General features: G+C 36.8%; 1 protein-coding gene across 20 annotated transcripts in view; it reads right to left on the bottom strand.

The window, feature by feature from the left end:
- Positions 1-25376, bottom strand: part of LOC116727030 (ankyrin-3-like) — a 102641-nt gene that overhangs the window by 48771 nt on the left and 28494 nt on the right. For 7 of the 20 annotated variants that reach the window (XM_032574052.1, XM_032574063.1, XM_032574065.1 and 4 more), the window contains exons 5-25: positions 23446-23544; positions 18907-19092; positions 17960-17983; positions 16473-16571; positions 15849-15947; positions 15375-15473; positions 15064-15261; positions 14334-14432; positions 13123-13221; positions 12690-12788; positions 11889-12086; positions 11070-11168; positions 9919-10017; positions 9123-9320; positions 8715-8813; positions 6830-6928; positions 6643-6741; positions 6426-6521; positions 5772-5844; positions 5366-5425; positions 1794-1829 (exon numbers count right to left, since the gene is read on the bottom strand). In XM_032574052.1, the coding sequence (XP_032429943.1) occupies positions 1794-1829; positions 5366-5425; positions 5772-5844; positions 6426-6521; positions 6643-6741; positions 6830-6928; positions 8715-8813; positions 9123-9320; positions 9919-10017; positions 11070-11168; positions 11889-12086; positions 12690-12788; positions 13123-13221; positions 14334-14432; positions 15064-15261; positions 15375-15473; positions 15849-15947; positions 16473-16571; positions 17960-17983; positions 18907-19092; positions 23446-23544 (2257 nt within the window). The remainder of the gene's footprint in view (positions 1-1793; positions 1830-5365; positions 5426-5771; positions 5845-6425; positions 6522-6642; positions 6742-6829; positions 6929-8714; positions 8814-9122; positions 9321-9918; positions 10018-11069; positions 11169-11888; positions 12087-12689; positions 12789-13122; positions 13222-14333; positions 14433-15063; positions 15262-15374; positions 15474-15848; positions 15948-16472; positions 16572-17959; positions 17984-18906; positions 19093-23445; positions 23545-25376) is intronic. The other 13 variants (XM_032574056.1, XM_032574057.1, XM_032574074.1 and 10 more) reach the window with 4 other exon arrangements.

Here is a 25376-nt window from a genome sequence, read left to right as displayed (position 1 = left end):
TTGCAACCATAAACATTAATGTATTTCACTGGTATTTTATGTGATAGGCCAACAGAAAGTTGTGAATAATGGTAAACTGAATGGAAAACAAAAGTTTTCAACATCTTTTAGAAATAAAAAATCTGAAAAGTGTGGCATGGATTTGTATTTAGCCCTGGTTTCATAATTCAGCAAATCAGTAGGTCTAAACAGAGTTCACCTGGACATAATACGCTGTTTTGTAATGGCTTCTGAGATTGGTTACAGAACATTAGATCAAAACATGCACCCACACTGCACCTTCTCCCCCATTAGTGATCACTTTGTCCTTTCACATAATACAAACTCATCTGTCAAGATCACACAGCAAGCCTGCACTGAGATCCAGTGAAACATGGTTTACAATTTGCAGCATTCAACTGAGCAATGCAAAGGGGTGAGCTTAGGTCATGGTCCACATAAAGGCTTTTTAAAGCCACTTGGTTCTTTAAATACAAGCAAAGTTGTTTTGCACCATATTTACCCGTATAGTTTATAATGGTTACAGGTTTGTGACTACCCGTAAAGGTGGATCGGGGGCATAACATTGTTGGAGTGACTTCAAATGCTGCATTGTGTCGGGATAAACTTGTAGATCGAGAATAAAAGATGATCTGAAAAGGGCTGAAGAAGGAGCCAAGAGGCAGATAGTAACTCTGGAGGAGCTACAGACAATCAAAAGACTTAAAACTAGTGCAGAGGTCTACCTTTAAGTAGGAGATCGACTGTAAAAATGCAGTCAAAACGTACGATGGAAAAAAAGATTGATCAATGCATATTTATGTGTTAAAATGGTCCAGATCTACAGCTAACCGAACATTTTGTGGCACAACTTGAAAACTGAAGTTTACAGATACTTATCCATTCAGTCTGATTGAGATGGACCTAATTTAAAAAATAAGGGAAACTGTAGCTGTGCAATGCTGACATACCCCAAAAGATTTGTAGATTAAGTCTCAACAGAATGGTTATACAGTGTTAACTCATGTGGCTAAAAATAAATGTGTACCAGACTTATTTAGGTGTGCTTTCTGGCATGTTTTGTTATTATTTGTGACAAGTAACCAAAAATTAATGTGACACTAAAGTACTGTTGAAAGTACAATAACAGCTAACAATCCTTAGTCATCTTTATAATGAACAGATATAGAATCAGCCAGTAAAGATTTCAGTCGCAGAACATGTTATATTGATTTGTTCCCATTTGTCAAATCAATAGCAGTGCTCTCTTTGACAGAAAAATGCTTATTATCAATGGTTTAAAAAAAAATAAAAAAATGAAGGTCCATAGCCACACAAAAACGGATATCAAATACAGTAGAGTAATGGAATTAGATGTAGAAGACTTTTTTTATTACAGGAACTTTTAACTTGGATTTTACATCAAACAAAAATAAATTATATGAATTAAACCAACTTTAGAAAATAAATAAAACCCTAAACAGAATCTGTTGTTTGCTCTGATTTAGCTCATGGATAGTTTGTGTGTGTGTGTGTGTGTGTTATTGGATAAGGTAATCACTGCCGCTCCTGGTATGTAAGCATGTGAATATGGCTAGAGTTACACTCGATTTATTTTTAGATCAGAGGTTCAAGATGGACAACAACAACTTGAACACACATTCCTGCACGAGGAAGAAACATGCACAGAGCGCTGCCCGGAAAAAAAGAAGCAGTGAAACTACACGCAGTTTAGCTGCAACGGTTCAGCTGCAACACTTCAAACTGGTTACTAGAGTTAGTTACAGTGAGGTCAACCTTTTTTTTTGACTTACAAGTATAGGTGATGTTGATATTTTCAACATCCATTTCTGTTCAAAACACAAGCAGAAACATTTTTGCTTTATTATGTGTGCTGCATTCAAACCTTTTATACCTTCAAGATTTTACTTTTAATACATGGATGCCGTTTGATGAGCTTGGTCCTGCAGTCTGTGTGATAGGACTACAAGAAAGACCTAAATTTAGATAGTTAGATGTAGATGTGCAGAAATGTGTTGGTATCCCTGTTAAAAATGAGCAAATAGCCTTTAAAATCTTCTTTTATTGCAGTAAGATAATCTCAAAGGAAAATTGTTATTAATCAAGTGTTCTTTATTTCACTTTTTATGCACAACATAAAGTGCTGAACAAGCATACTGATGACATAAAAGTCATTCAGTCGTTTAAAATAGGCTTTTACTCTGTAATAAATAGATAAAAATTGCATTGAAAACCTCACATTTTTAAAAGAATTTATTCAGTTTGGAAAAACATCAGGTTTTCTCTTTTTTGTTTTTTTTAAATCACCAGTGGCACAGCTGTGAATGAACTTTTTAAATTTTTCCTTTTATTTATTTTTTTATTTGACCACCCTCCAGGAACATCTAATTACTAATCCATGACTTCCTGTTTCCCTCGGGTTTAAATATGACATGACACAGATATCCATTTCTTTCAGCCAGCGGCCAACAGGCTAGATGCTGACCCATATTTACTATTCTCTACACACAGTGCCAAAAAATAAGTAAAGGAATGAAAGACATCCATAATGGACAACAGCAACTTGTCCATCTTGAACCACCCTTGTAACAGAGCTATGGTTTGAGTGGCATCCAGTGAAAATCTTACAAAAAACTTTTTGGCTGAGCTGAAGAGAGTATGTCATCTTCACATAAGGAGGCAAGTACAAAATGTGAATAGTAGGGACATCTACTGATGTTTAATCTGTACCTTTGTTAAAAACTGTTGTTTCTTACCCCCCTCCTTTTCCACCACTTGATAAGCAGATATTTATCAAGGGAGTCAACAAATGTGTCCATGTCTTTGTATTATCTAACTCTCTGTGACATCTAAATACAACAACAGGTGATTTTCTACAGTTAAAACCAAATATTTACTTAAACTGCAAGGCACAGAGGGCTTTTTCTTCCACCGTCAGTAGATTAAACCTACATTTTTCCTGCTTTAGGCCAGTTAGGATTAGCAAAATTATGCCTATGTGCTAAATGAGATTTTTTTTTTTTACCTGATGCAGTTTTAAAAGTTTACTGAAATGTTCTTAGTATTTGGTAGGATTGCCTTTAAACTTGAATCTATTTAACAGTATGATTCCTGGACTGTTGACACTTACGTATAAATGTTTGAACAAATAACTGTGGCAGGCATCTGAAAATTGTTCCCATGCATGAATGAATCGGAGCTGTATAGACCCAAGATTCTCTATCTGTTCTCTTACCAGATTTATGTAACATTTTCGCATGCTGTCCCGCAAGGAAGCAGTTTGAGATGTAGCCTAAACATATCATTTTGGCATAATTGACTCTCTCATTATTCCTCTAATATTCTAATATTAACGATTCTAACACAGGAAAAAATGTTGGTCTAATTTAATGTTAGACATTGAGAAAAAAAAATATTTTAAAACCATCTCGTCATATCTCTACAAGATTGGATAAATTGGTGGAGATTTCTGACATTAAGAAGCAATAAACAGAACAAGTAGAGTCCATGTGACTTCCTAAAAATGAATATAGACCATTTAATCAAAAACAAGAAAACACCCACAGGGCAGTGAGCCAAGTGAGGACAAAACCAACTATTGACAGAAGAACTTTTCCTGACTGTTCTGTGGTACCAGTGGCTAAGTTCATCTGCTTGTGAGCCACAGTGCAGTTCACAGGGGAGAACACGACATGTACAGCAACACTGCAGCAGCTGTTTCAGTGTTAGCTTTGGCTACAATGCAAGCATCACTGAGAGGCACAGAAAGACAAAGGATCAAGTGTCTGTCTCGACAACACACAGGCCTGAAAAGAAATCTGTTACACGCTCCTCAATAACCATTGTTGGCATAGCAACCAGCAGAAAAGAATTCTCCCTACATTTTAATGTGCAAAAAAAAAAAAAGACGGAAGTGTTGCAGTTCAGATTTGTTGTTAAGGACTATGCCACCAACTCATTGTAAACCCCCACCCAAAAGGGATAAAAACAAAACCATAAAAGTGCAAAGTTTTGCTTGTTTCTTCTACAATGTAATTTTTAAAAGTTATCTCGATTCATTTTTGATCTTGATCAAAGTTTTTCTCTGCAGTTCGGTTGCTTTTTCACTCACATTCGGTCTGGTACGTGATCATTTTAGGAGTAAAATGTTGGTTTGCTTTTTCCTTGCTAGTTAGACCATTTAGCTCTGACCTATGAATCCTTAAAGTGTTTAAAATGATCCCACAATTAAAGGGTAAACCACTGTTGTGCCAGCAAATTACAAAGGACAAAGATTAAAATGAATCACTGTCCTCTTTGTAACTAACAGCCTGCTATAAAGACACCGGATGTTTCCCATTGATTTAATTAAATATAAGCCATAAAAAAAAACACCAAGGACAACAAAAAGAAAAGTTGATTTTAGCACCAACAAGGAGATTCCCAAAGACATACAGGTGCATCTAAATACATTACAATTTACAAAGTTACTTCAGTCGCTTAATTCGGACAGCCAAATCTAAATATTATGCAGATTTATGCCACAGAGTTGTTTATTTAAGTGATTACTTGTGATCATTTTGATGGTTCTGGTTTGCAGACAAAAATAAAAGATGTAGCTTCCCCTGAAAAGTGCAATATTACATAGACCAATAGAGTGGAGATTTATGCAAAAATGTTAGTTTATGGTCATGTTATGGCCGACACAATTATGGGGAAGACTGCTGACTTTACAGCTGTCAGCTGACAGTCATTGACACACTCTACTTGATAACAGCCTTGTCAAATTAATGTAATCTGACTTTCACTTCAGTGCCATAAGAAGATAATCTGCTCCAGGTAAAAAGCATTGTCTTCCTACACAGGTAACAAAGAAGCATGCATGATTTGATCACTGACTTTCTGACATGTCAAACAATTCAGCAGCTCTAACATGCCCTGTAAGCCTCACACGTATTCCACTAATAAAGCATTCAAAAAACTGCTACTCAAAATCCATAAAATCTATTCTGGCTAGTTTGGCTTATAATTATATAAGCCACTTGGGAATGCTCGCAGAGCAATCAGTTTCCATTCCTAAGTTGAGTTTTAAATTTGTACATGATAACACAGACATACACAAGCTATTGGTTACAACTATTGAATTTCTTGTGTTGAAATAGATTTAAACAAAATACAGTATCAAAATTTAAACACTTGAAATATTTCTGTGTTTGCAATAAATAAATGCAACACATGATTTTCCCTTAATATTGTAACTTATTGAGATGCACCTGCATCAGCCAAAAAAAGCTGCCAGACAGCAAAGGTTCTGTTGAAGGATAAGAGACCTAAGCACAGACATGCAAGAAGACCAGAAAGAAAAAATTTATAGAGATAAAAATACCTTCTTCCACATCAGAAAAATAGTCGTCTGTGATCATTTCTGGGACATTGGCTTTACAGACTGTGTTCAGATGGAGGAGAAAGGTAGAATAATAATAATAAAAAAATCAACAAAACAAAGTGTTGCAAAAATAATGTGGAGAAATTAGGTAGATAAAATCATCACATTCAAAAACAAGAAGTGATTATGGGTCATTCTGAATGGGTGGAAAAATCAGTTTGAAACTACAAATCATAAATAATCAATGGTTGTAACAGAAATGATAAATGACTAAAAAGAAAACAAATATGAATGTATTAGTACCGGCATGTCGTACTTTAAGCCCAGAAACACAATCCGAATGTGTTTTTTAGCCATTAGCTGTCCGACAGTTGTGGTTTTTCAAATGGATTATATAAAACCTTACCGTCATCATCAGACATGTCCAGCACCTCATTCATGGTCTCTGGGACGTTCATCTTGTGCTTCTCTATCACAGTCTGTTGGAGAGAGAAAACAATTGCCTTACATGTCTTATATTAAAATCAGGAAAGGCTGCTTTTATAAAGGGGTTGGGGGACAGGGCACTCATTCTTCACACTGGATGAAGCATCCTTTATAAATAAATACATTTGGACACAACACATAGCAACCCACAAACCTAACACAATTATGTGTGGTACAAACTCAATCCCACACATCACCTAAAGAATACCATATCCACAATCTCAAGTGGTGATGACAGCATCATCGTGCACGCTTATACGTCATCAAGTGTGGTTTTGCCAAAGTAAAACCATGACCAGTGCTAAGGACCTGTTAGTTTTGACCTGAAATTGCCATGTTTCTGCTAAAAAACTGAAAAACAAAAGGTTATTTGATTTTTTTAGAACCACGGTCAGTGCAGTCACACACACTGGTTTGATTTAAAAAGGTTCACTATGGTGTGGGCTTGTTTTAGAATTGTATTTTATTTTCTGCGGACTGTCTATTTCCATCACAATAATAGAACAAAAAAGCATTGATTTCAGTTAATGGAATTGAAATATAACGAGATGAAAATTTAGCACCAGATACAAACCTGAGTGGTTAGAGTTTCCTCTGTGACCACTTTGAGTGTGTCAACTACAGAAATGTAGCCAAGCCTCCTGGCGATCGACAGAGCACTGTTCCCATTCTAGAAAATTTATACATAAATAAAATCAGGCAATGAAAATAAGTAACCATTCTGGTCAAGAACTGGATTTAATCCAGAGTAAGAAACAGTGAGAGGGTCTAAGTTCTCTGTGCTTTCTTACGGCAGTAAGTTCGTTGGGTGAAGCTCCATGGTGCAGCAGTAAGTTGATGATGTGTGTGTGTCCCTGCTGAGCAGCCTGATGCAGAGGTGTGTATCCGTTCTGCAAAGGAAGGAGTGGAGTTCAGACAAAACGCACAGAATATAAACACGAGCACCAACATGTTTTCATAATCACTGACAGTGTTTACCTTGGTCTTAGCATTGACCTTCGCCTGATTCTTCAGCAGGAAGTTGACCATCTTCACGTTGCCATAGTGACAGGCAACGTGAAGAGGGGTGTATCCCAACTGATAACAAAAACATGAGATCACAAGTATTTGTTTTCACTCTTGACATTTACAGATTTATCAATAAATAGAAAAATCTGATCACATCTTTGCAGGACAGAAACCTAATCTGAAAAGGCACCAAAGTGCTTGTGCCAAACTTTCGAATCACCCTTACATTCTTTGTACTTTTCCTTTAAAAAGCTAGACTGCATTGTAAGATTTTAAAGTGGACTTTTATTTTACTGTTGTTGCTCTCTAACAAAGTTCAGTCCAGTTCTTCTTCCTCTCACTATACAGAAGAAAACCCAATAAAAAAGTGAAGAAAATGTGTCAAAATATAAAACACTTATAAGGCAGATAAACAGTATGTGTCTTTCAAAAACGAGTAAGAATATAGCTAACACATGTTATAGGAATTGTGAGTTCAAGAATATTTTTTGGGAATTACCTCGTTATGACTAAAACAGTTGTCTCTGTCTTTTTTATGTTTGGAAATCATTCAGCTAAAGAAATGGGAACATTGTGTTTCTACAACAGGCTGTTGGTGACAACTTGAATAAAGATAAATCAAAATAGCTTTTTTTGCAATCTGTCACTTAGTTCTGGAACATTTTATGTTTGAATGACTCAGAGATCAGAGTTAAGTAGCGTAATAAACAAGCCATGTTCTAAAAATGGACTGAAAAAGGGTGAAAAAGCAGACATAGTAGCAAAAAACAATGGAAGAACTTTACAAAGTTTGGAATAAAAGAATGCAGTTCAATCGGGATAAATGATTGAACTGCATTCAATAATGCAGGGAGACGATTCAATAATTTTTCCATGGAGTTTTATCCAATTTAGAGGAAAAAACAAATGTGACAAGAAGCTGACAGCCAGTGACGGTGGCTCAGGATTACAGATCTAACCTATAAAAGAAGACAACAATTACAAGAGTTTTTTTGAGAACTTGGCTTTGTTTTACTTACAAGGGGAAAATAAAACACCAGTCTTTTATGTAAAATGAAGTCATGCCTCTTGGCAACGTTTCCCAACTTGTCCATTTTATTTGTTGCAGACTATATCAAATGTTAGCAGAGACAGCCTATAAATATCATGTTCTCAGTGTCTTGCAAAAGTGTTCATACCCCTATAAACTACAAACTACACTGAAAATGTCTGCTGGAAGTTGAACCACCGCCTCAGTTACAAATCTTTTGCAGCCTTTTAAATGGTTTTCAACAGTTCTGTTCTGTATTTTGCTTCATTTATTTCCCCATTAACTCTGAGAAACTTCTATGTCCTCTTAATGAAAAGTACCACAGCATGAAGCAAACCCTACTATGTTTAACAGTGGAAATGGTGTGCTCAGGGTGAAACACAGCACACTTCTTATGGCTTTTATTTTCCAATATTCATTTATTTCTTGTTACTCTAATGCAGAGGCCAGATTTGTGAAATGCTCGAATAAGTTGTCCAGTCAAGGTAATTTATTGTACTAAATACAAATACATGGCACATTTTCAGATTTGTAAATGCTTTGCTTTTATTTTTTTTTATTTATTTTTGTTAAGGTGCTATGCCTCTAGGAAGCTTTTTCTATTAAACCATTGGAATACAGCACTGATAAATAATGTTTCATCCAGTTATTTTTATATGCAATATTTTTATTTGTCAAGTTTGGATCTCACAAAGCTAAGGAGGTTAAACATATTCATTCATAACCTCATTTACAACAGAGTCCCATAATAAGATAAAACAGAAAAACATACTACTCCTTGAGGAGGACATTTGAGGAGGGAATTGAACAAGAATCTCTTATTACCTTGGTCTCAGGGTCTATAGTGGCTCCGTGGTTGACTAAAACCTCGGCAACATTGACTTTATCCTCCTGGGCAGCTAGGTGGAGTGGAGTCAGTCCCGACTGAGGAGACAAACCCAGACAATTATACAGTTAGAGTCAGAGGGAAATACAGCTGGTTAAAACATGATGGCAGGTTAGGACCTCAGGATGATGAGCATTCAGGGGGTATCAAAAACAAATGTCAGAGAAAATAACAGAGTTTCAGGTAAAGACTGTTATTTCTCCAAGTGTAATAACATCCTAGTGTCATGAATGCATGTTTACACTCCACACACACTCCCTCACTGTAAATACGACTCCTACAACACCCCATTTGCTGTGAGACAGAGAGAAAAACATCATGTCTTTAGACTTGCTTGTTAGTGTCACCTTGTTGCTGGTGCCAACAGGAGCGTCTCGGGCCAGCAGCAGAGTCACGATGTCCACATTGCCTTCCTGCGCTGCGAGGTGCAGAGGAGTGATCCCCTGCCGTGTCACCGCACTGGTGGAGGCGCCGTACTCCAGTAAGGTGGTGGCGATCTCCATCTGATTCTTCTTGGCTGTGATGTGCAGCGGGGTATAACCGTTCTGAAAACAGAAACAAATAAAAACAAAAAGAGTAAATAAACTAGTCAATAAAAAAATTACTACAAAACAATACACCATGATACATCTGTAAAGAATGGCATTTATATTTAATAAGTGTTCCAAATAAGAATATGACGGAAAAAAGTAGTAACAAAAGTGTCTGTGATTTGAACACTCGTTACGTCCAGTTTTATTCTTTTTATTTGTAGAGTTTAAACCAAAAATGTGATTTGACCTAAAAGTACATTTAATTTTGTTTATATTACAAACAAATATTAAGACAGGATGTAAAATGTTGATTCACCAAAGGAAGAGGGTATTCACCGCACTGGAGGTTGGTTACAAACGTCAACTAAAACCATTTCCTAAACAATGGATTATTCAATACTCAATTCTGTTAGGGTGTGGAGCCTGGTTGATTTCTGGGGCAGCGCTTTCTGAACTGATCCTGCCGGAGTGGAACAGATATCGAATGAGGCCGTGCGGAGCAGAATAACTGCATGGCTCTAACTAGGTCAGTTCGCTTTGGCACATGGAGCATCAGAGATGCTTTCAGGAACATTCGATTTAAAACAAACCCCTCCCCGTCGTTTCTTACCTTTGCAGCAGCGTGCGGTGAAGCTCCCTGTTTGAGCAAGAGGAGTGCCACCTTCTGGTTATCATAGTGTGCTGCCACATGCAGTGGAGTTAGTCCACTCTGAGCACACACACACACACACAAACATGAGCAAAGGTTAGATTGTGACAAATAGTAAAGTTAAGCATGATCAAAGCTCACAGATGGGGAAATACTCCAAAGTGTTTGATTTTTAAACATAGTGCCTTGCAAAAGTATTCATAGCCCTGAAATTTCAAATTCCTTTTATGGGGTTGGTGGGAGGGGGGGTATTTTCTGTAAATGAGGAACAGAATGTACTGCATAATATAATGAAACAAGTTGTTTACAAATCCAATCTAAAAACAAAACTGAAAAGTTTATTTTGCAAGTCTTGCAAAGTTTGTCATCTAGAAATTGAAACATTTGCCAATTGAAACATGGGCAAATGTTTCAATTTCTAGAGGAAAATTGCTCAAGCTCGGTCAGATTGGATGAACAGCTGAAAAGATTACCAAATGGATTTACATCTGGACTTTGACTGGACCATTTAAACATACAAATCTAATCTAATCATCTAATCCTTGATTCTCATAGCGCTGGCTGTATGTTTACAACTGTTGTTCTGTATTTAGCTCTATCTATCCTCTCATCAACTCCAATCACTTTTCCTGTAACAGCTGAAAAAAAAGCATCCTCACAGCATGAGGCTACCACCACGTTTAAACATGGGGGTGATGTGTCAGGACATTAGTTTCCTGCCACACAGAGTTTTCAATTTAGTCTATTTGGTCTCATTTGACTCGATCACATGCTCTAACCAGCTTTGCTGAGTTCCCTATATGGTTTGAGTCAAACTTTAAACCAGACCTCTTCTTGCCACTCGTCCAAAAAGGAGAGATTTGCACCACATTTTAGAGATTATAGTGTGTATTATTTCCCTTCAAATGTACAATTACAATCTTGGTGTTGGTCAATCACATAAAACCTATTAAAATACTCTTCATTGTCAGGTTGTGATGAGACAAAAGATAAAAAAAGAAAAAAAAAATCACTGGATGTTATAACTTTTCCACGGCACAGTACAGGAATGAGGATAGATTTGGTAAGTTCTGTCCTCCTAAACTATTTCAGGAGTGTCAAACAAGCGTTACCTTCCCAGCAGCATCAACTGGAGCGTTCTTCTGCAGCAGTAGGTTGGCCACCTCTATCTTTCCATACTTGGCAGCAACATGTAATGGAGTGAAGCCCTTCTGGAGAAAACACGAGAGAACACAAGGGAATATTGATGCATGTATAAGTCATTTTCAGGATGAAAGTTAGAGAATAGTTGAATATTAGAGTGTTAAAAATTACAAAGCATGAATGTTTTAGGTGGAGAAACTAATTGTGTCATTCACCTTATTCTTGAGCTACGAGGTAACAATGCAACTTCAGTTTAGACCTAGAACTTTTTCTGTGGGATGTTGGTGTGTGAATGAAACTGGCCTCTTGTTAAATATATAATAGGAACATTTGAACAAGAGTTTTTGTAGAAGACTGTTTTTTCCGTTCAACTGCTCATGATTTGGAGAATGATCTCATTTGTAAAAAAATACATGAAAAGATGAAAAAAGCAACAATTTGTGCTAACTATAACTTGAAGCATTATACTTAGAGGTTTTCATCCTTGTGCTTCTAAAACAACAAACCGTAAAGTGCAACACTACAGTTACTGTTAAGAAAACTTTGAACATGCAGAACATGCAGCTGGTCTGGCAACATGTGATTTTACTCTGTTTGGTTCAAATCTGCGCAGTAATTGCTGCTCCCTGTCAATCTGACTTCAGTAGCTCTAAATATTGCAAAAAACATCCCTGTCGTGTTCATTGCAGCAGTGATGTGAAACCTATTTTTATCCAGTCCAAAAGCAAAGTGGCAAAACTACAATGGTTGCAGCATTGATCAGCAAACATCTGTAGAACAAGTTTTACCTTTGTGGTAATGCTCAGGTTAGCGCCTTGATCGAGTAGAGCTGCAGCCACATCTCTGTGTCCCTCCCTGGCAGCTAGATGCAGAGGTGTGTACCCAGAGTTGGTCGTAGCGTCTGGACATGCTCCTTTTGTCAGAAGCTGCTGCACAATGTCTGGCTTACCCAGACGACTTGAAATGTGCAGTGGAGTCTGGTCGTCCTGTAGCAAAAGCAGAGACAAACAAAAATCTATTAATGCAAAAAAGGCACCATGTTACTTTATTGTTTTTTCATTGTGGCGCTAACAGCTGATTCTAATTCTGAGAACAGATAGAAAAGCAGATCTGCTTCTACAATAGCTCAACTGGGTAAATGAAGTGTTTCTGCATTGAAATACTTTGCTTACTTTTAATTAAGTTATTGTTGATGCATTTAGGACAGAATATGCCTGTATTTATGTACATTTAGGTAAATTAAAGAGCAGAGTAAATAGCTCTGCATTTTCTAAGAAAAGAGCCACTTGAATCTCACAGATTCTACTGAAAACTAGTGGTAATTTTAAAGAAGGAAAAGAAAAGAAAAACATAGCAACACACTAATTAGAAAGTCAATTCTAAAACTACCTCGTCATCGGATGTTATTAAAGAGTTCATGAATTCCTTAAAAGTCTGGAGCTGGATTTCTCTAGTAAATATGATTAGATTTAATAATAAAAAAAAACAAAACAATTAATCAATTGGCTGTGTTATTAAAATAGTAAAAACATGTGTAAAACATAAACAAGTCAATAAGATAAATGAAGTCACTGGGAGTGACGGCCTACTTTAGCCTTGGCATCAACTTGCGCTCCGTTCTGAATCAGATATCGGACCACATCAGATTGTCCAGCCCTCGCTGCCATGTGGAGCGCCGTTTCCCCTCTCTGAAACACACAAACATCCAAAAGATAAAAGGCATGTACAACAAGAGTCACTTTTATTCAGCTAAAAAGCCATGGAGAAGAAGAATTTAAAACAGTAGAGGAAAGCAAAGTCGCCTTTGCTTTCTATGCAGTAAGATGACGTGGCCTTATTATCTTTTTCTGTTAACCTTGCAACAAACAGAACAAGACTAGTTGACATTGATCAGTTAAACTTAAAAAAAACATACAAAATGCTTAGTTTATTTCTCATCCTTTTAATATGTCAACACATTCTTTTGGAGCCAACAAACCTTAGAGGGAAAGTATGACACACTCGAGAACCTTCTGAACTCACCACATTGTTTGTGTTAGGTGAAGCCCCATGGTTGATCAGCTGGTGGACGATGTTTTCATGTCCCATAAATGCTGCGACGTGGATCGGCGTCAGACCAGACTGTAGACAGAGGAATATAGAAAAGAAAAGGACAGAAATGACAATCACCTTATGCTGCAAAGAAACAAATGGATATTTAATCTTTTGAAAACCCCTTGGCTGGTTCATATAGTATGAATTCATAATTTCTGGAAAATTGGTGAGTTAGTTCAAGGTTAAAAAGGAATAAAATTACCTGAATTCTAAAACCGAGAAAGGGGAATGAGTGGATATTTATTGACTAATAAACATCTTTCTTATTATCTCTAAATTCTAAGAAAATAAATGTAGTGATCAACTGATTGGATATCTGAAAACAAGCTATTTTCTGGACCAATAAGAGTTTTCTTGACACTAGCAAAAATAAGTTTCTTTGTATACAATGAAGGTATAAAAGGCCATACATTAGAGTATTGTTTTACATAAACTATCCAACTGCAGCATGATGGGTTTACCCGGTAGTTGCTTCAACATGGTTTTTAATGTTACAAGTTTGATCAATGAAAACAGTCCTTGTTACATAGATGGATTTTAACAACAAAGATTTCTGCTTTGAACAGATAAATAGCTTAATTACGGGAGTTTTTACCAATGTGCATTAAAATCTAGAAACAAGGAGCTAAGATTGGGATGCAAACCTCAGTATGGTAATATCTTATAACTATTCTAAATACAGAAATAAATGTAGACAGTGTCTGCCCAAAGTATGTGCAAAAATGAGAGCAAAATGCATAGCACAATGAATGTCCCTCTATTGTTCTTCATTCCCATTAGTAAGTGAATGATTTGCATCATGTTTTATGTGCAAACAATAGAGCAAAGTGCATTGCTTTATGTCTTTCCCCTTTTGTTTTATTTTTTCGAGCAACATGTATGTGTCACAGATTTATAAAAATCTTAAATGTTTGTTTATATACTCCAAATAGTTACCTTTTGACCAATCAAAGCAGCCTCAATCACTTTGAAAAGATGTTAGATGATTGCTCTGTGCAACAAAAGTCTTTGTAAGGTTGGCTTTTATGACTCAATATGGCAGTGCCAGTACTAGGCACAAAGAGTACAGATACATAAAAGCTGTTCCTTCAAGAAAAACGAATATTCCACACACATGAACGACACACACACTCTCTTACCTCTGTGACTGCCTGTATAGACGCTCCGTGCTTCAGAAGGAGCTCCATCACTTTCAGTCTGTTTTTCTTACAGGCGATGTGGAGGGGAGTAAAACCATTCTAAGACATTACAAAAGGGAAAATACATGCGTTCAAAAAGTATAAAAATCATCCAAAAAGTCTTTGTGTTTCTCCTTCAAGATCCTGCAGATTTGGAGGAGGATAAATCTTGATTATCAGACAAAAACCTAAACAAAGAGAAAACTTTTTCTGTCCTTTAACTTCTTTTTCTCTACTTCTGCCTCTGAACCTGAGAAATATGTTGAAATAATCAAGCCCACTCTGCACCAAAATAGATCCTTTTCCCTACAGCTCACTTTTTTCTCTCCAACTTGTACAGTCTCTCCTCCCCTTCCTCTGTTTCTTTGAGGTTTCTGGCTCAGCTGTATGACTTCATTTTCCAACCCGTTTCTTTTTTCCCTCCTCATTCTCTCCAGTCATAAAGTCCCTGTGCTTTAACCACACCCAGACTTTTCCCATTATAGAGCCCAGATCCTGGTCTTACGTCAGAATAGAGGTTGGTGATATATTTTCCATCATGCTCTTTGTCCTGTTCTCTGCCTGATCTCTCAAATGTAATTATTTCCTTTAATTTTTTCTATAACAAAATTCAATTTTGTGTTTTCTCATCTGTTATGAGTAACTGAAAAGTCTTTTTTTTTCCATCTTTGATTCAATAATTTCTCCTCACCAGTGCCTTAGCGTTAGGATTGGCCTTCTTGTCCAAAATGACCTTCGCCACCTTGTAGTGACCGCAGTGCGCGGCCACATGCAGAGCTGTCAGGTAGTCGTTGGTTACGTCGTCCACAGGCACCTCGTGGTGCAGCAGCAGCTGGACACAGTTCAGGTGGTCACCCTGTGTCGCCATGTGAAGAGGAGACAAACCATTCTGGAGAGAGAAGTAGAGGAGACGTCTGACTCTAATGCAGCAGCAAACTGATAATGTTAGACTGAATTGGAGTAAGTGATGGTGTTAGGGTAGGACAAAAGCTGATGATGCACCTTGGTCTTCGACATTATTGGAGCTCCTCTATTCAGCAACATCTCCACCACCTGTTCATGGCCACTTCTGGCTCCGCAGTGTAGAGGAGTCAGGCCATCCTGTAAAAGCAACAACAAGCAGGATCACTGTTTTCTACTTACTAACACCATCAAAAGCCTTTTTCAACAACAGAACAGCACAGCAGTACTGATTGCTAAAATTATTCCACTGACCAGACATTCAGCTCTAATGTATAGCACAAGTAATGATAAAGCAGGTTTCATTATGAGAGAAGACAGAGATTGAGCTCTTTGGTGACTATAGTAATGCATAAATGACAGAGACACTGATGCATTGGAGAAAGTGGAGAGAAAATGTAAAAATGGCCACTGTCTACAAATTCTTCAGATTTATTGACCTCTTTGTTAACCTCTCAGAACACCAGCGTTGTTGTGTCTGTGGGGGTGGGCGTGCGTGTGTGTGTGTGCCGGTACCTTGGTCCTTGCATCAATTCTGGCCCCCCTCTCCAGCAGTAGCCGCACCATGTTTGTGTTTCCCCGTTTGGATGCTACATGCAGAGGTGTTATGTCATTCTGCAAAAAGAATAAGGTCACACTCAGTCATTCAGTCCCACTGATCAACAGTTTTCTCATCGAGATGGTTAGGATCAAAGCAGAAGGACAAGACAAAATTAAGTGAATACTACTGGTTACATTTTTACTTGTAACTGATAAATTAACAAACATATATCAAAAGAGACTTTTTGTTAGAGAGCAAAGCCCTCCCTCGGTCAGCATTGAAAGTAAATGACTACACACCACCCTCTAGAGGAGAATATTTTTACACCTCCTTTTAACTTATTTTTTCCAATAATTTGACAGAATCAAGTAAATATACTGTTGATTTAAATTAAAGAAAACAAACATCTAAGCTTGCAGATGAGTTTAAGCAAAGAGGACAAAGAATGAATATTTGAGACCTACTATGAACACACTTCAATGTCAAAATCAAAAGAGATGCAAGTATCTGTGTGTGTGTTCCCCCACTGAGTGACAAAGCAGCTGCAGAATCAAACACTGGAGTTGTTGATGGAGCATTTGTTGCATCTTGGCACTTACCCTTGCCTTGAAGTCCACAGCTGCCCCTCTGTTGAGCAGTAGTGTTGCCACATTGATGTTGCCGTAGTGAGCCGCAATGTGAAGTGGCGTGAACCCGCTCTGAGAAGAATGAGACATAAAAGAGGTGCAAAAAAATGAATTTAAAAGGCAACGAGAACTAACCAAAATCTGTTACGAGATGAGCCAAAAGCAAAGCACAATGAGACAGTATATTTTAGCACTGGCTGGCCAAATGCAAGTGAAAAGAATTAAAAAAAAGCCCATAACTGAGAAGAGGTCAAACATGCTAACAAACCAGAGCAAAATTCTACTTTTATGGCAAAATTACTCTCTTTGGTCATTGAATACATTAAAGTGATTTAAGGCAAACCAGCACCACAGGACCAGATATGACTCATTTAACTAAGGATTACAACAGTGGAGTTTTCATAAATGTTGAGAAATTAGTTAATATTTAGTTAAATATGAGTTTTATCTTTTTAAGAAATTCTAAGCTTAATCTATACAAACTAGTACATCTAAAGCTGCAGTTAACTGAAAACTAAGCAAAGTAGGTTAGCTTTCCTGTCAATTTTTATTTAAAATTTGTTTCTGTTTGCTGATGGCATGCTTTAACCTGGCAGGAAATAAAGAAATAGCACATCCAGTTAAACATGCATTTTCACCCAAATCTAGTTATTAAAACCCTGCTTTGAATAAAAAATTAGCTCTATTCAGAAAACCAAAATGTTTGAACTAAACCCCGGCTTGAGTTAAAACTCCTCAATGCAAATTAATGTTTATATTGAACCTTTCAAAGAATCAGACCAAACATGTGACATGATGGTTTTGTATTTTTTCAGTATAATTAGGACTGATTGAAAGAAATTACAACAGATTATCAAAATCAATATTTCTGACAAATTCAATGTGTTGTATCAACATGACAAATTCAATGACGAAAAGTTGAATTTTAAAACGACATTGCATCACAAGTAGAGATGGCAATCTGATGATCGCACACTCAAGAACACCCAATCGCACCAAACTTAAACTTGACCTGTTTTTGATCAGAATGCCTCACTGCTTTCCTTTTTGTACACATCTTCTGTTTACTGATAAGTGCGGCAGGAGATGAAACAGTTGTCTGACCTTTAATCCTAACCCCTAACTCTCATCTCAAGCCTCAAATGTTCTGCAATTTATGGACAAATATGGGGCAAAAGAGAACTATGATTTGTGACGAAACACACTTTGTCATTTACAAAGCTTTGGAACTCTACTGGAATACCTAATAACATCTAAAATAACAAAACAAAACTGTCACTGCATACATACAAAGCAACATCTAAATGTGATGCGGGCTTAAAAAAACAGGCACAGAGGTGAGGTGCAAAGGCATTCATGCCAGCATTTAGCATTCATGCTAGCAGACGGAAGGCTTTGCAGTGGAGAGCGTGGATGAAAAATGAAAAGAGGAGAAAGAGGAAGAAGAAAAGAAGATGTACCTCTGTTGTTCTATTCACCATCATCTAGAAGGGAAAAAGGAGGAGGTAGGGAACGGAGGGGTAAGAAAACAGGAACAAATCAAGGGGGGAAAGGTTGTACAGGAAGAGAGAATGGGGTGGTTAGTGCACCACAACAAGTACAACAGCAACGCCGACATGGTTGCACCAAGCTCTCAGATGGATATGGGGCGATGCGGTTGTAAATAATGAAAAGAAATAAACGGGAGTCACAGCAGCACACACAAAAGGAAGGTGAACTCAAACGCTGCCTTGTGTTGTCTGCTGTATGTTTCATCATTATGTGCACTAGAAATGTTTATATAACTTAAGCAGTAATGACTTCTACCACTTTGTATGTTTGTTAACATTTCTTCAGACTGTTAATATTTTAAATACCAGACTGCAATCTTTGCTTAGTAAGTCTATGATTCTTATTTATTTACTAAACTATAGTTCCCATTCATTTGAACGGGGATTCAAGTTGCAATGGGGGAATTCTAAGTTTAAATCTTGTTTCTACTAGTGAGATTAACAAAAAATAAATAAATAAAAATAACACCAAATACAAATAAAAAGAAATGAGTCCAACACTACCAAAAGAAAATAGGTCTTTTAAAAACTAAAAATAAAAGCAAGGATTACTTGTGTTCGCAATTAATCCTTGATTTTATTCTTAGTTTTGGAATGTGGAAGTTTTCAGATAATGACTCATTCAGTAAATTACTACCTTTAAAGATGAACATATTGACAACATTTCTAAATTTAAAAGAATGTTTTATTGCTCTTAAATCTTGCAGATCCTCATTGCAAATATAATGGGTTGATGGGAACGAAGGTTCAGAAGTACAGGTTTTGAAAAAGGAAACGCGTCATGAATCCCAAACCTGCTCACTGACACTGAAATAGCACAGAAGCTTTTGTTGCTTCTCAGGGCTAAGAGACCGTACCTTTGACTCAACATCTGCGTTGTGGTCATTCTGCAGGAGGAGGGCGGCGGCCTTGGTGTCGTCTTTCCGGGCAGCGATGTGCAGCGCTGGGAGTCGGACCTTCCCCTTGGTGTCGTTTTCCAGTAGGAGGGAAACCACCTGGTCATGGCCCTGCTGCAGCGCCACCGCCAGTGGAGTAAAACCATCCTGTAAGCCAGCAGAAACAATTCAAGAAGACATCAGTGACTTCTGCTGAAAGGTGGAAATTGTTGACGAAACATAAAAACATATTAAAGAAAATTATTATTTTTTTTTGTTCTTACTCAATCAGATAGTTTATATCAATATCAAAGCATTAGCATTACTCTTTAATTGTGCATGCTGCTGATGGCATTTTTAGTAACTATCCAATAACTATCTAGTTTGTTGGCTTACTAATATTATCAGTTAGCAACAACTAACAATTTATGTCATTTGTGCAAGTAGCATTTAGTTTACACTAACTTAGCATTTTTAACATTACAGTAGATGCCAGTGACACCTAAGAACGGATGTTTTGTGCTACAAAGTGATATACAGCAGTGATTCCCAATCCTGGTCCTCAAGGCACCCCAAGCCTACTGTTTTAGATGTTTCCCTGTTTAAACACACCCCATTCAAATGATCGCAATTCAGAAAAAGTCTGTTAATCAGCCATCTATTGAAATCATTTGTGTTGAAGCAGTGAAATGACTAAAACATGCAGGGCAGTATGCCTTGAGGATCATGGGTGAAAACCACAGATATACAGTGTATACTGTATACAGTATATAGTATATTAGCAATAGGGATGGTCAATGTAGACTTAGAGTTTTAATCACAAAGGTTTGTAGTATTTATTGTGATGGCAATGGCAGTGATAATAAAAAGGTATTGCATCTTCTTTCAGTCTTTTATAAGTGACTGTATGGGTGTGACTGCATGTCACACCCATACAATATGGTACAATACAACATGACAGGATATTTCTTCATTGTCAGAACAAATCTGAAAATTGTCCTGCATCACAGCTCTAGTATTTACAGACATTTATATAAAGAAAACAGAATCAAAACTGTTATTGAATAACACACATTTAACCTAGTGTCAGGGTAATAGTTTCCAATAAAAATGTCATTCAGATCATTAAACAGCACACAGTACCTGAATTTACAAATTCATTCATATTTATTGACATTCTCTTGGGTCCAACATTGGAGTAAATAGTAAAACAAAAAATCTCAACAATTCTGTCAGTCTTTGGGGTTTTCAGAATTCATCATTGTCACAATCAATCTAAATTCTTATCACAATAGCAAATTTTTCACAAGAATGATAAGTGATTCAATAAATGTCTATTCCTACACAGCAGACAAATTCAGCTCATGTTAGCTAATTAATTGAACATAATGGACAGCCACAGGTGAACAGCTGGAAAGCGACATATTGAGCTTCAGTAGCATTTTAGTTCACCTTAAATTAACAATTAGTTTGATATGGAATTATAGCTCGCACTAACTGGCAAACAATAAAACAATTGTGCAAGTCGAAAGGTAGGTCTGAACTCTGACACAAGTCACTAAAGAAGTAATTGCCATCTTCAGAAAGGCTACTGTGGCTTTTTGCTTTTGCAAAACTGTCTTAGTCAGATGTTTATGCCCAACAGATGCAGACACTTGTAATAAGGTTAGCGGGATGCTAAACTGATATCATGAAGATGAAATTTGTCTGAAAGCACAAAGCAATCTAAAACCATTTAGCATGTTAGGCAATTCAGTCCTACAGATAAGTGCTTAACTAGTAGTTTGGCGTCTCGCTGTAGGACAAAATTGTAAGGAAATACAGCTGCTAATGGACTTCAAATGGATAAACCTACAAACACACAAACTGAAATGCAATGATTCTCCTCACTTATGTGATAAATCCAGGCAAGACAAACGAGCAGCAGTGTGGGTCATCAGTGAAAATAACAAGTTTCTGCTTGTGCGACAAATAAATGTATATTTACGCAGGGCACAGACCCTCAGGACACCAACTCAGCATCATTACACACTCGAACATCAAAGACATCCTGCACAAAACTGAACAGAGGCGAGCATCTACACAAACAAACACACGTCAGCATGTACACACAAATTTACAGACTGATCCACAGACACAGCTCCAAAGTGGCGCACACAGCCACACCCGAGGGAACACAAATATATTCAAATGCATAAATTTAGCCTTTTTTGAGGATTTCAAAAGTGGTGAGACACACTGCAGGAAACATCTCGTGTTTAATCTGCCTTATTATGGATTCATGTAGCCTATTTAATACCCTAAAAATACCCTGATAGACAATAAAAGATGTAGAAACAAAACATGAAAAGGAAGTTGATCTTTATCTTCTTTAAAGATTGCAGTGACACAGCATTATTTTGTTTTACTAAAACAGTACAGGTTAGATTTAACCACAGACAAGATGTTTTATCATGTAAATGGGACACTAACTCAGAAGAGAAATGTAAACTAAATATTACATTTATAGAAAAAGCAAAAAAGAAAAAAAAGAGGCTGGAAAATTTCTAATTTCTCATGCTCTCCTGAAATATTTGAATCTGAATTATTAAACACACTGAGATGCCTCATGGAGGCATCAACATAGATATGTTTGGTTGCATGAATTATTCACTCTATGTCCCACTGGAGGAGGCAGGAGAAGAAGGTTAAGGGAGGGGAATGGTGGGATGTGGTGGAAAACAGACTGAGGATGAGAAAGATGCAGACTAAAAAAGAAACGACTGAGACAAATGAAGGAGGGAAGAGGAGGGAAACATGGGATGAGGTGTGATGGAGCAGTTTGTAGAAATGTCAAGGACAAAGCTCTGAAAATACAACACTGGATTTCCAAAACAGGTACATGGACAGTTTAAAATGTGTTCAGAGAACAGAAGAGTAGATTTTTATCATGGAAGCTTCCAGCAACATTGTTTTTGTAAAGAAGATGCTGAACTTTTACATCTATCAGTCTGCAGCTACATGTTGTACTGTAAAGAGAGAATATATCTGTTTAAAAATACCAAATAAATTAACAAATGGTTTAGAAGTAAGCACTGGATCATGATACATATCTGTTCTTCTGCCATATATGGCCCCAGAAACAAAAGGTCTCTAGTTAATGCAGCAGTCCTTCCATATTAGGCAAAAACTGCTAACAACAAAAATGTCCCATAGTTTAAAATTAGGAAATTGTTTTATCTGGTGCTTGTGTACAAATTCTTTAACCAGCTTATGGTGTGTAGAGAAAGGTAGCTAAGGTACAGAATATGACAAAATTTTTACTGCTATTAAAGATTTCCAACACATTTATTTTTGTTGTGTGTGCCATTTACACTTACTGAAGCTAATTATGGAGCTTTTTCAAGATATAAAAAAATTTCAAATAAATAGGAATAAGTCTTAGTCTTTGTTATCCTGTTTTAAAAATATATAATAAGGTGAATTTGTAAAATAGAAAATTTTTAATTTGATATCCCAGCCAACATAAACATGCGTCAAACAAAACTGATAATTTTTTTGTAATGTATATGAATAAAAATTTTACGTTTATTAAAACATTGATAAAATGTAATACTTACATAGAGTTCGATGATAAACTAGTTAATTCAACTTCTAAATGTTACATTAAAGTCATGTAACCTAAAATGTTTTGTTTGTTTTCAAGTTTAACCCTCTTCTTCTCAGAGTCTCACCACTGCAGATGAATTAGATCAAAGCATCTAGATTTTCCCCCAAAACATTCAGTATGAGTTGATTAATGTTATTTTTCATGCTTGCAGGAGTTCTAGATTTTAAAAGTGAAATGTTGTCTGGTCCTTGGGCTGAAATTACAGAATCTTTGAGTAATTAATCTAGTTATTATTTTTTACGATTGACAACTAAGACTGTTTCTGATGTTCAGGAATGTTTTTTTTTTTCTTATTTGTATATGTCTACATAAAATCTTCAGAAAATAAATTAAGCATCTTTGCCAACAGTCTTTCATTTTCAATTAGTGATAATAGTCAGACCTACTACATGCTGGTGGCTACAGTTGCTAGTAAACATAATCTGTGTCCCAATAGGACACTGTGTTTGTCATAGTCATGCAAAGATGCCAGCTTTTTGTCAGGCTGCAGATGGCTCACTCACAGCGCTCTGCTTGCTCACGTCAGCCTCACAACGTCACTGATCTCTCCCCATACAGGCAGCTTAAGCAAGCCAAGGTCACTCTTATCAAACGTCATTGTCACACTGTGCTCATATTTCTCCTTTACTCATTAATCTCCCTGAAACCCTCATTCTGAATCATAATTTCCGACATCTCCTAAATGACCCACTAGTTAATGGCATCCTTCTGCCAGAGATACTTTTTTGTGATAATGTTTGAGTTTAATTCCAGGAGAGTTAGTCCAGTGATGGGGCAACGTGTAGCTGGGTCAAGAGTTGTGTGAGTGCCTGCAAATATGTTTTATAAGTACGTTTATTTTCTGCACTTGTGTGTGTTTTTTTCCTTCTTACCTCTGTAGCGATGCTCTGACTGGAGCCGTTGTCGAGTAAGAACTGCACCACTTCCAAGTGATTCTCCTGCGCTGCCATGTACAGTGGAGTAAAGCCATTCTGGGAACAAAAGCACAAAATAATCCTGTTTTACAGAAACAATAACATCAGATACAAACCAGATTCTCAATCTAAGCCCGTTTGACTCACAACCCCGTAACATTAATGCATCTGAATATTAGCTAGAGTACAAAATACAAAACCATCCGGTGTTTAGGTCTATTAGTGTAACTTTGTAGAGTCTTTGTTTTCCTTCCAGCAAAAGGTACTGATGCTTCAGAATTTCAGCGCTTTTCGAAGCCGTTTATTTCCAAGATGCAACCTGAAAATTGTTTTGTTTTTCTCATAGAAAGTATTGCTGTTTTGTAGTCAGCCGTTTCTTTTTTTCTGATTGAAGTTTTAAGTGTTACTGTCTTCGACTCTGTGATATTGTTTTTTTTGTTTGCTTGTTTTTTGTCTCTTTCCAGTCTTCTCAACCTTGTAACTCAGTTACAGTAAATTGTTGCTCAAACTCAGCCAGCGGATACGTTTTGTATGAACTGCTAAAAACGCGTCGATCTTCTCTGCTGTCATTACACAAGCATTTTCTTTTCAGGCGACATCAAGATCCTGAATGTCTTTAAAGGGCTGGTCGTGGTGGAACATCTTAGTAAAACTACCTATTAGACTGTAAAATATTGTAGCTTTCTGTATTCGATGAATAATTCTTTTAACTTATATTCACATTGATGTAATGTGGCATTTTATTGGACTGCTAAAATAGTATTTAACCAGACAACTGTTATCTTGGCATTATGGCAGGCTGGATTTGATCCGCAAGCCCTGAGTTTGACACATATGCACCAAAACGTAAAATTCCCATCAATCCATGCTGCAGGCAGCAATTATGCTTGCTTTCCAGTGTTATTGTCTCATTTTCATTTTGAAAAAGGTTGAAACTCCTTTTGTCTGATCTCTGTATATAAATTGTGTAAAGCACTATATTTCAAAGTTAATCACCCACGTCCCACCCAGAAACAGCAAACGCTGGATGGTTTTTAAAGCAGAGAGAACTGCAGCAGCTCTCTCATGATGTGCATACTGTCGCCTCCACACATACCTCACACCTGATAGCGGTGGAGATAAAACCTGACCTGCTGCTGAGGTTACTGTGGAGTATGTGTTTGTTTTTGAGAGGTTGCTACTTGACACTTTAAAAGAAGTACACGTCACCAAACACATCACTTATTAGTCAGTCTTTTGTTGCTATTTCAACTTGTTCTCCTTTTAAAATTTGCAAAAGGTTTAAGAGGAGAAATTGCTGCCATCAGCCAGACTTCTTTGTAATCTTTTAAAGTGATCTTGAGATCACTTTAAAAGATTATAGCCTGTTTTGTAACCATTAAAATATGAAACATTTTAAATTGAAGAAGCCAGATCTCCTTCCTATGGAAAAATTTTTTCCATATTTTTTTTTTCATTTTAGTCTAGAATGTGCATGAAAGCATATTGAGTCTGCTTAAAAAATAGTAATAAGGTAATAAGTTACTTGAAAAACAACTATGCAGCAAAAAAGCAGTATTTCATTGTCATCTCTTTTAAGAGCATCTTTTATTTATTTATTTATTTTTAATAACCTCTGGGCCTACTTTATAGGCCTAGAAAACAATCTGGGCCTATAAAAAAAACAACAAAACCCCCGAAAGTATAAGTACTGATTGAGCTCTCCTCTGATAGACAGCGCTACTAGCACTCATCCATTCAGTTGTGTTTTTCTTCAACACAAAAGCCACAAATGGAGCTTCTGCCAACATTAACTCTGTTCTGAGTTTTCAATTCAGTTCAGTTTATTTATATACAAAAAATTATTGTCTCTAGACAAAAATATTGTCTCGAGGGATTTTACAAAAGAA

Source organism: Xiphophorus hellerii, chromosome 10 (genome assembly GCF_003331165.1).
Source record: "Xiphophorus hellerii strain 12219 chromosome 10, Xiphophorus_hellerii-4.1, whole genome shotgun sequence".
In the NCBI taxonomy this organism is placed as follows: domain Eukaryota; kingdom Metazoa; phylum Chordata; class Actinopteri; order Cyprinodontiformes; family Poeciliidae; genus Xiphophorus; species Xiphophorus hellerii.
This window is presented reverse-complemented; position numbering and strand designations above follow the sequence as displayed.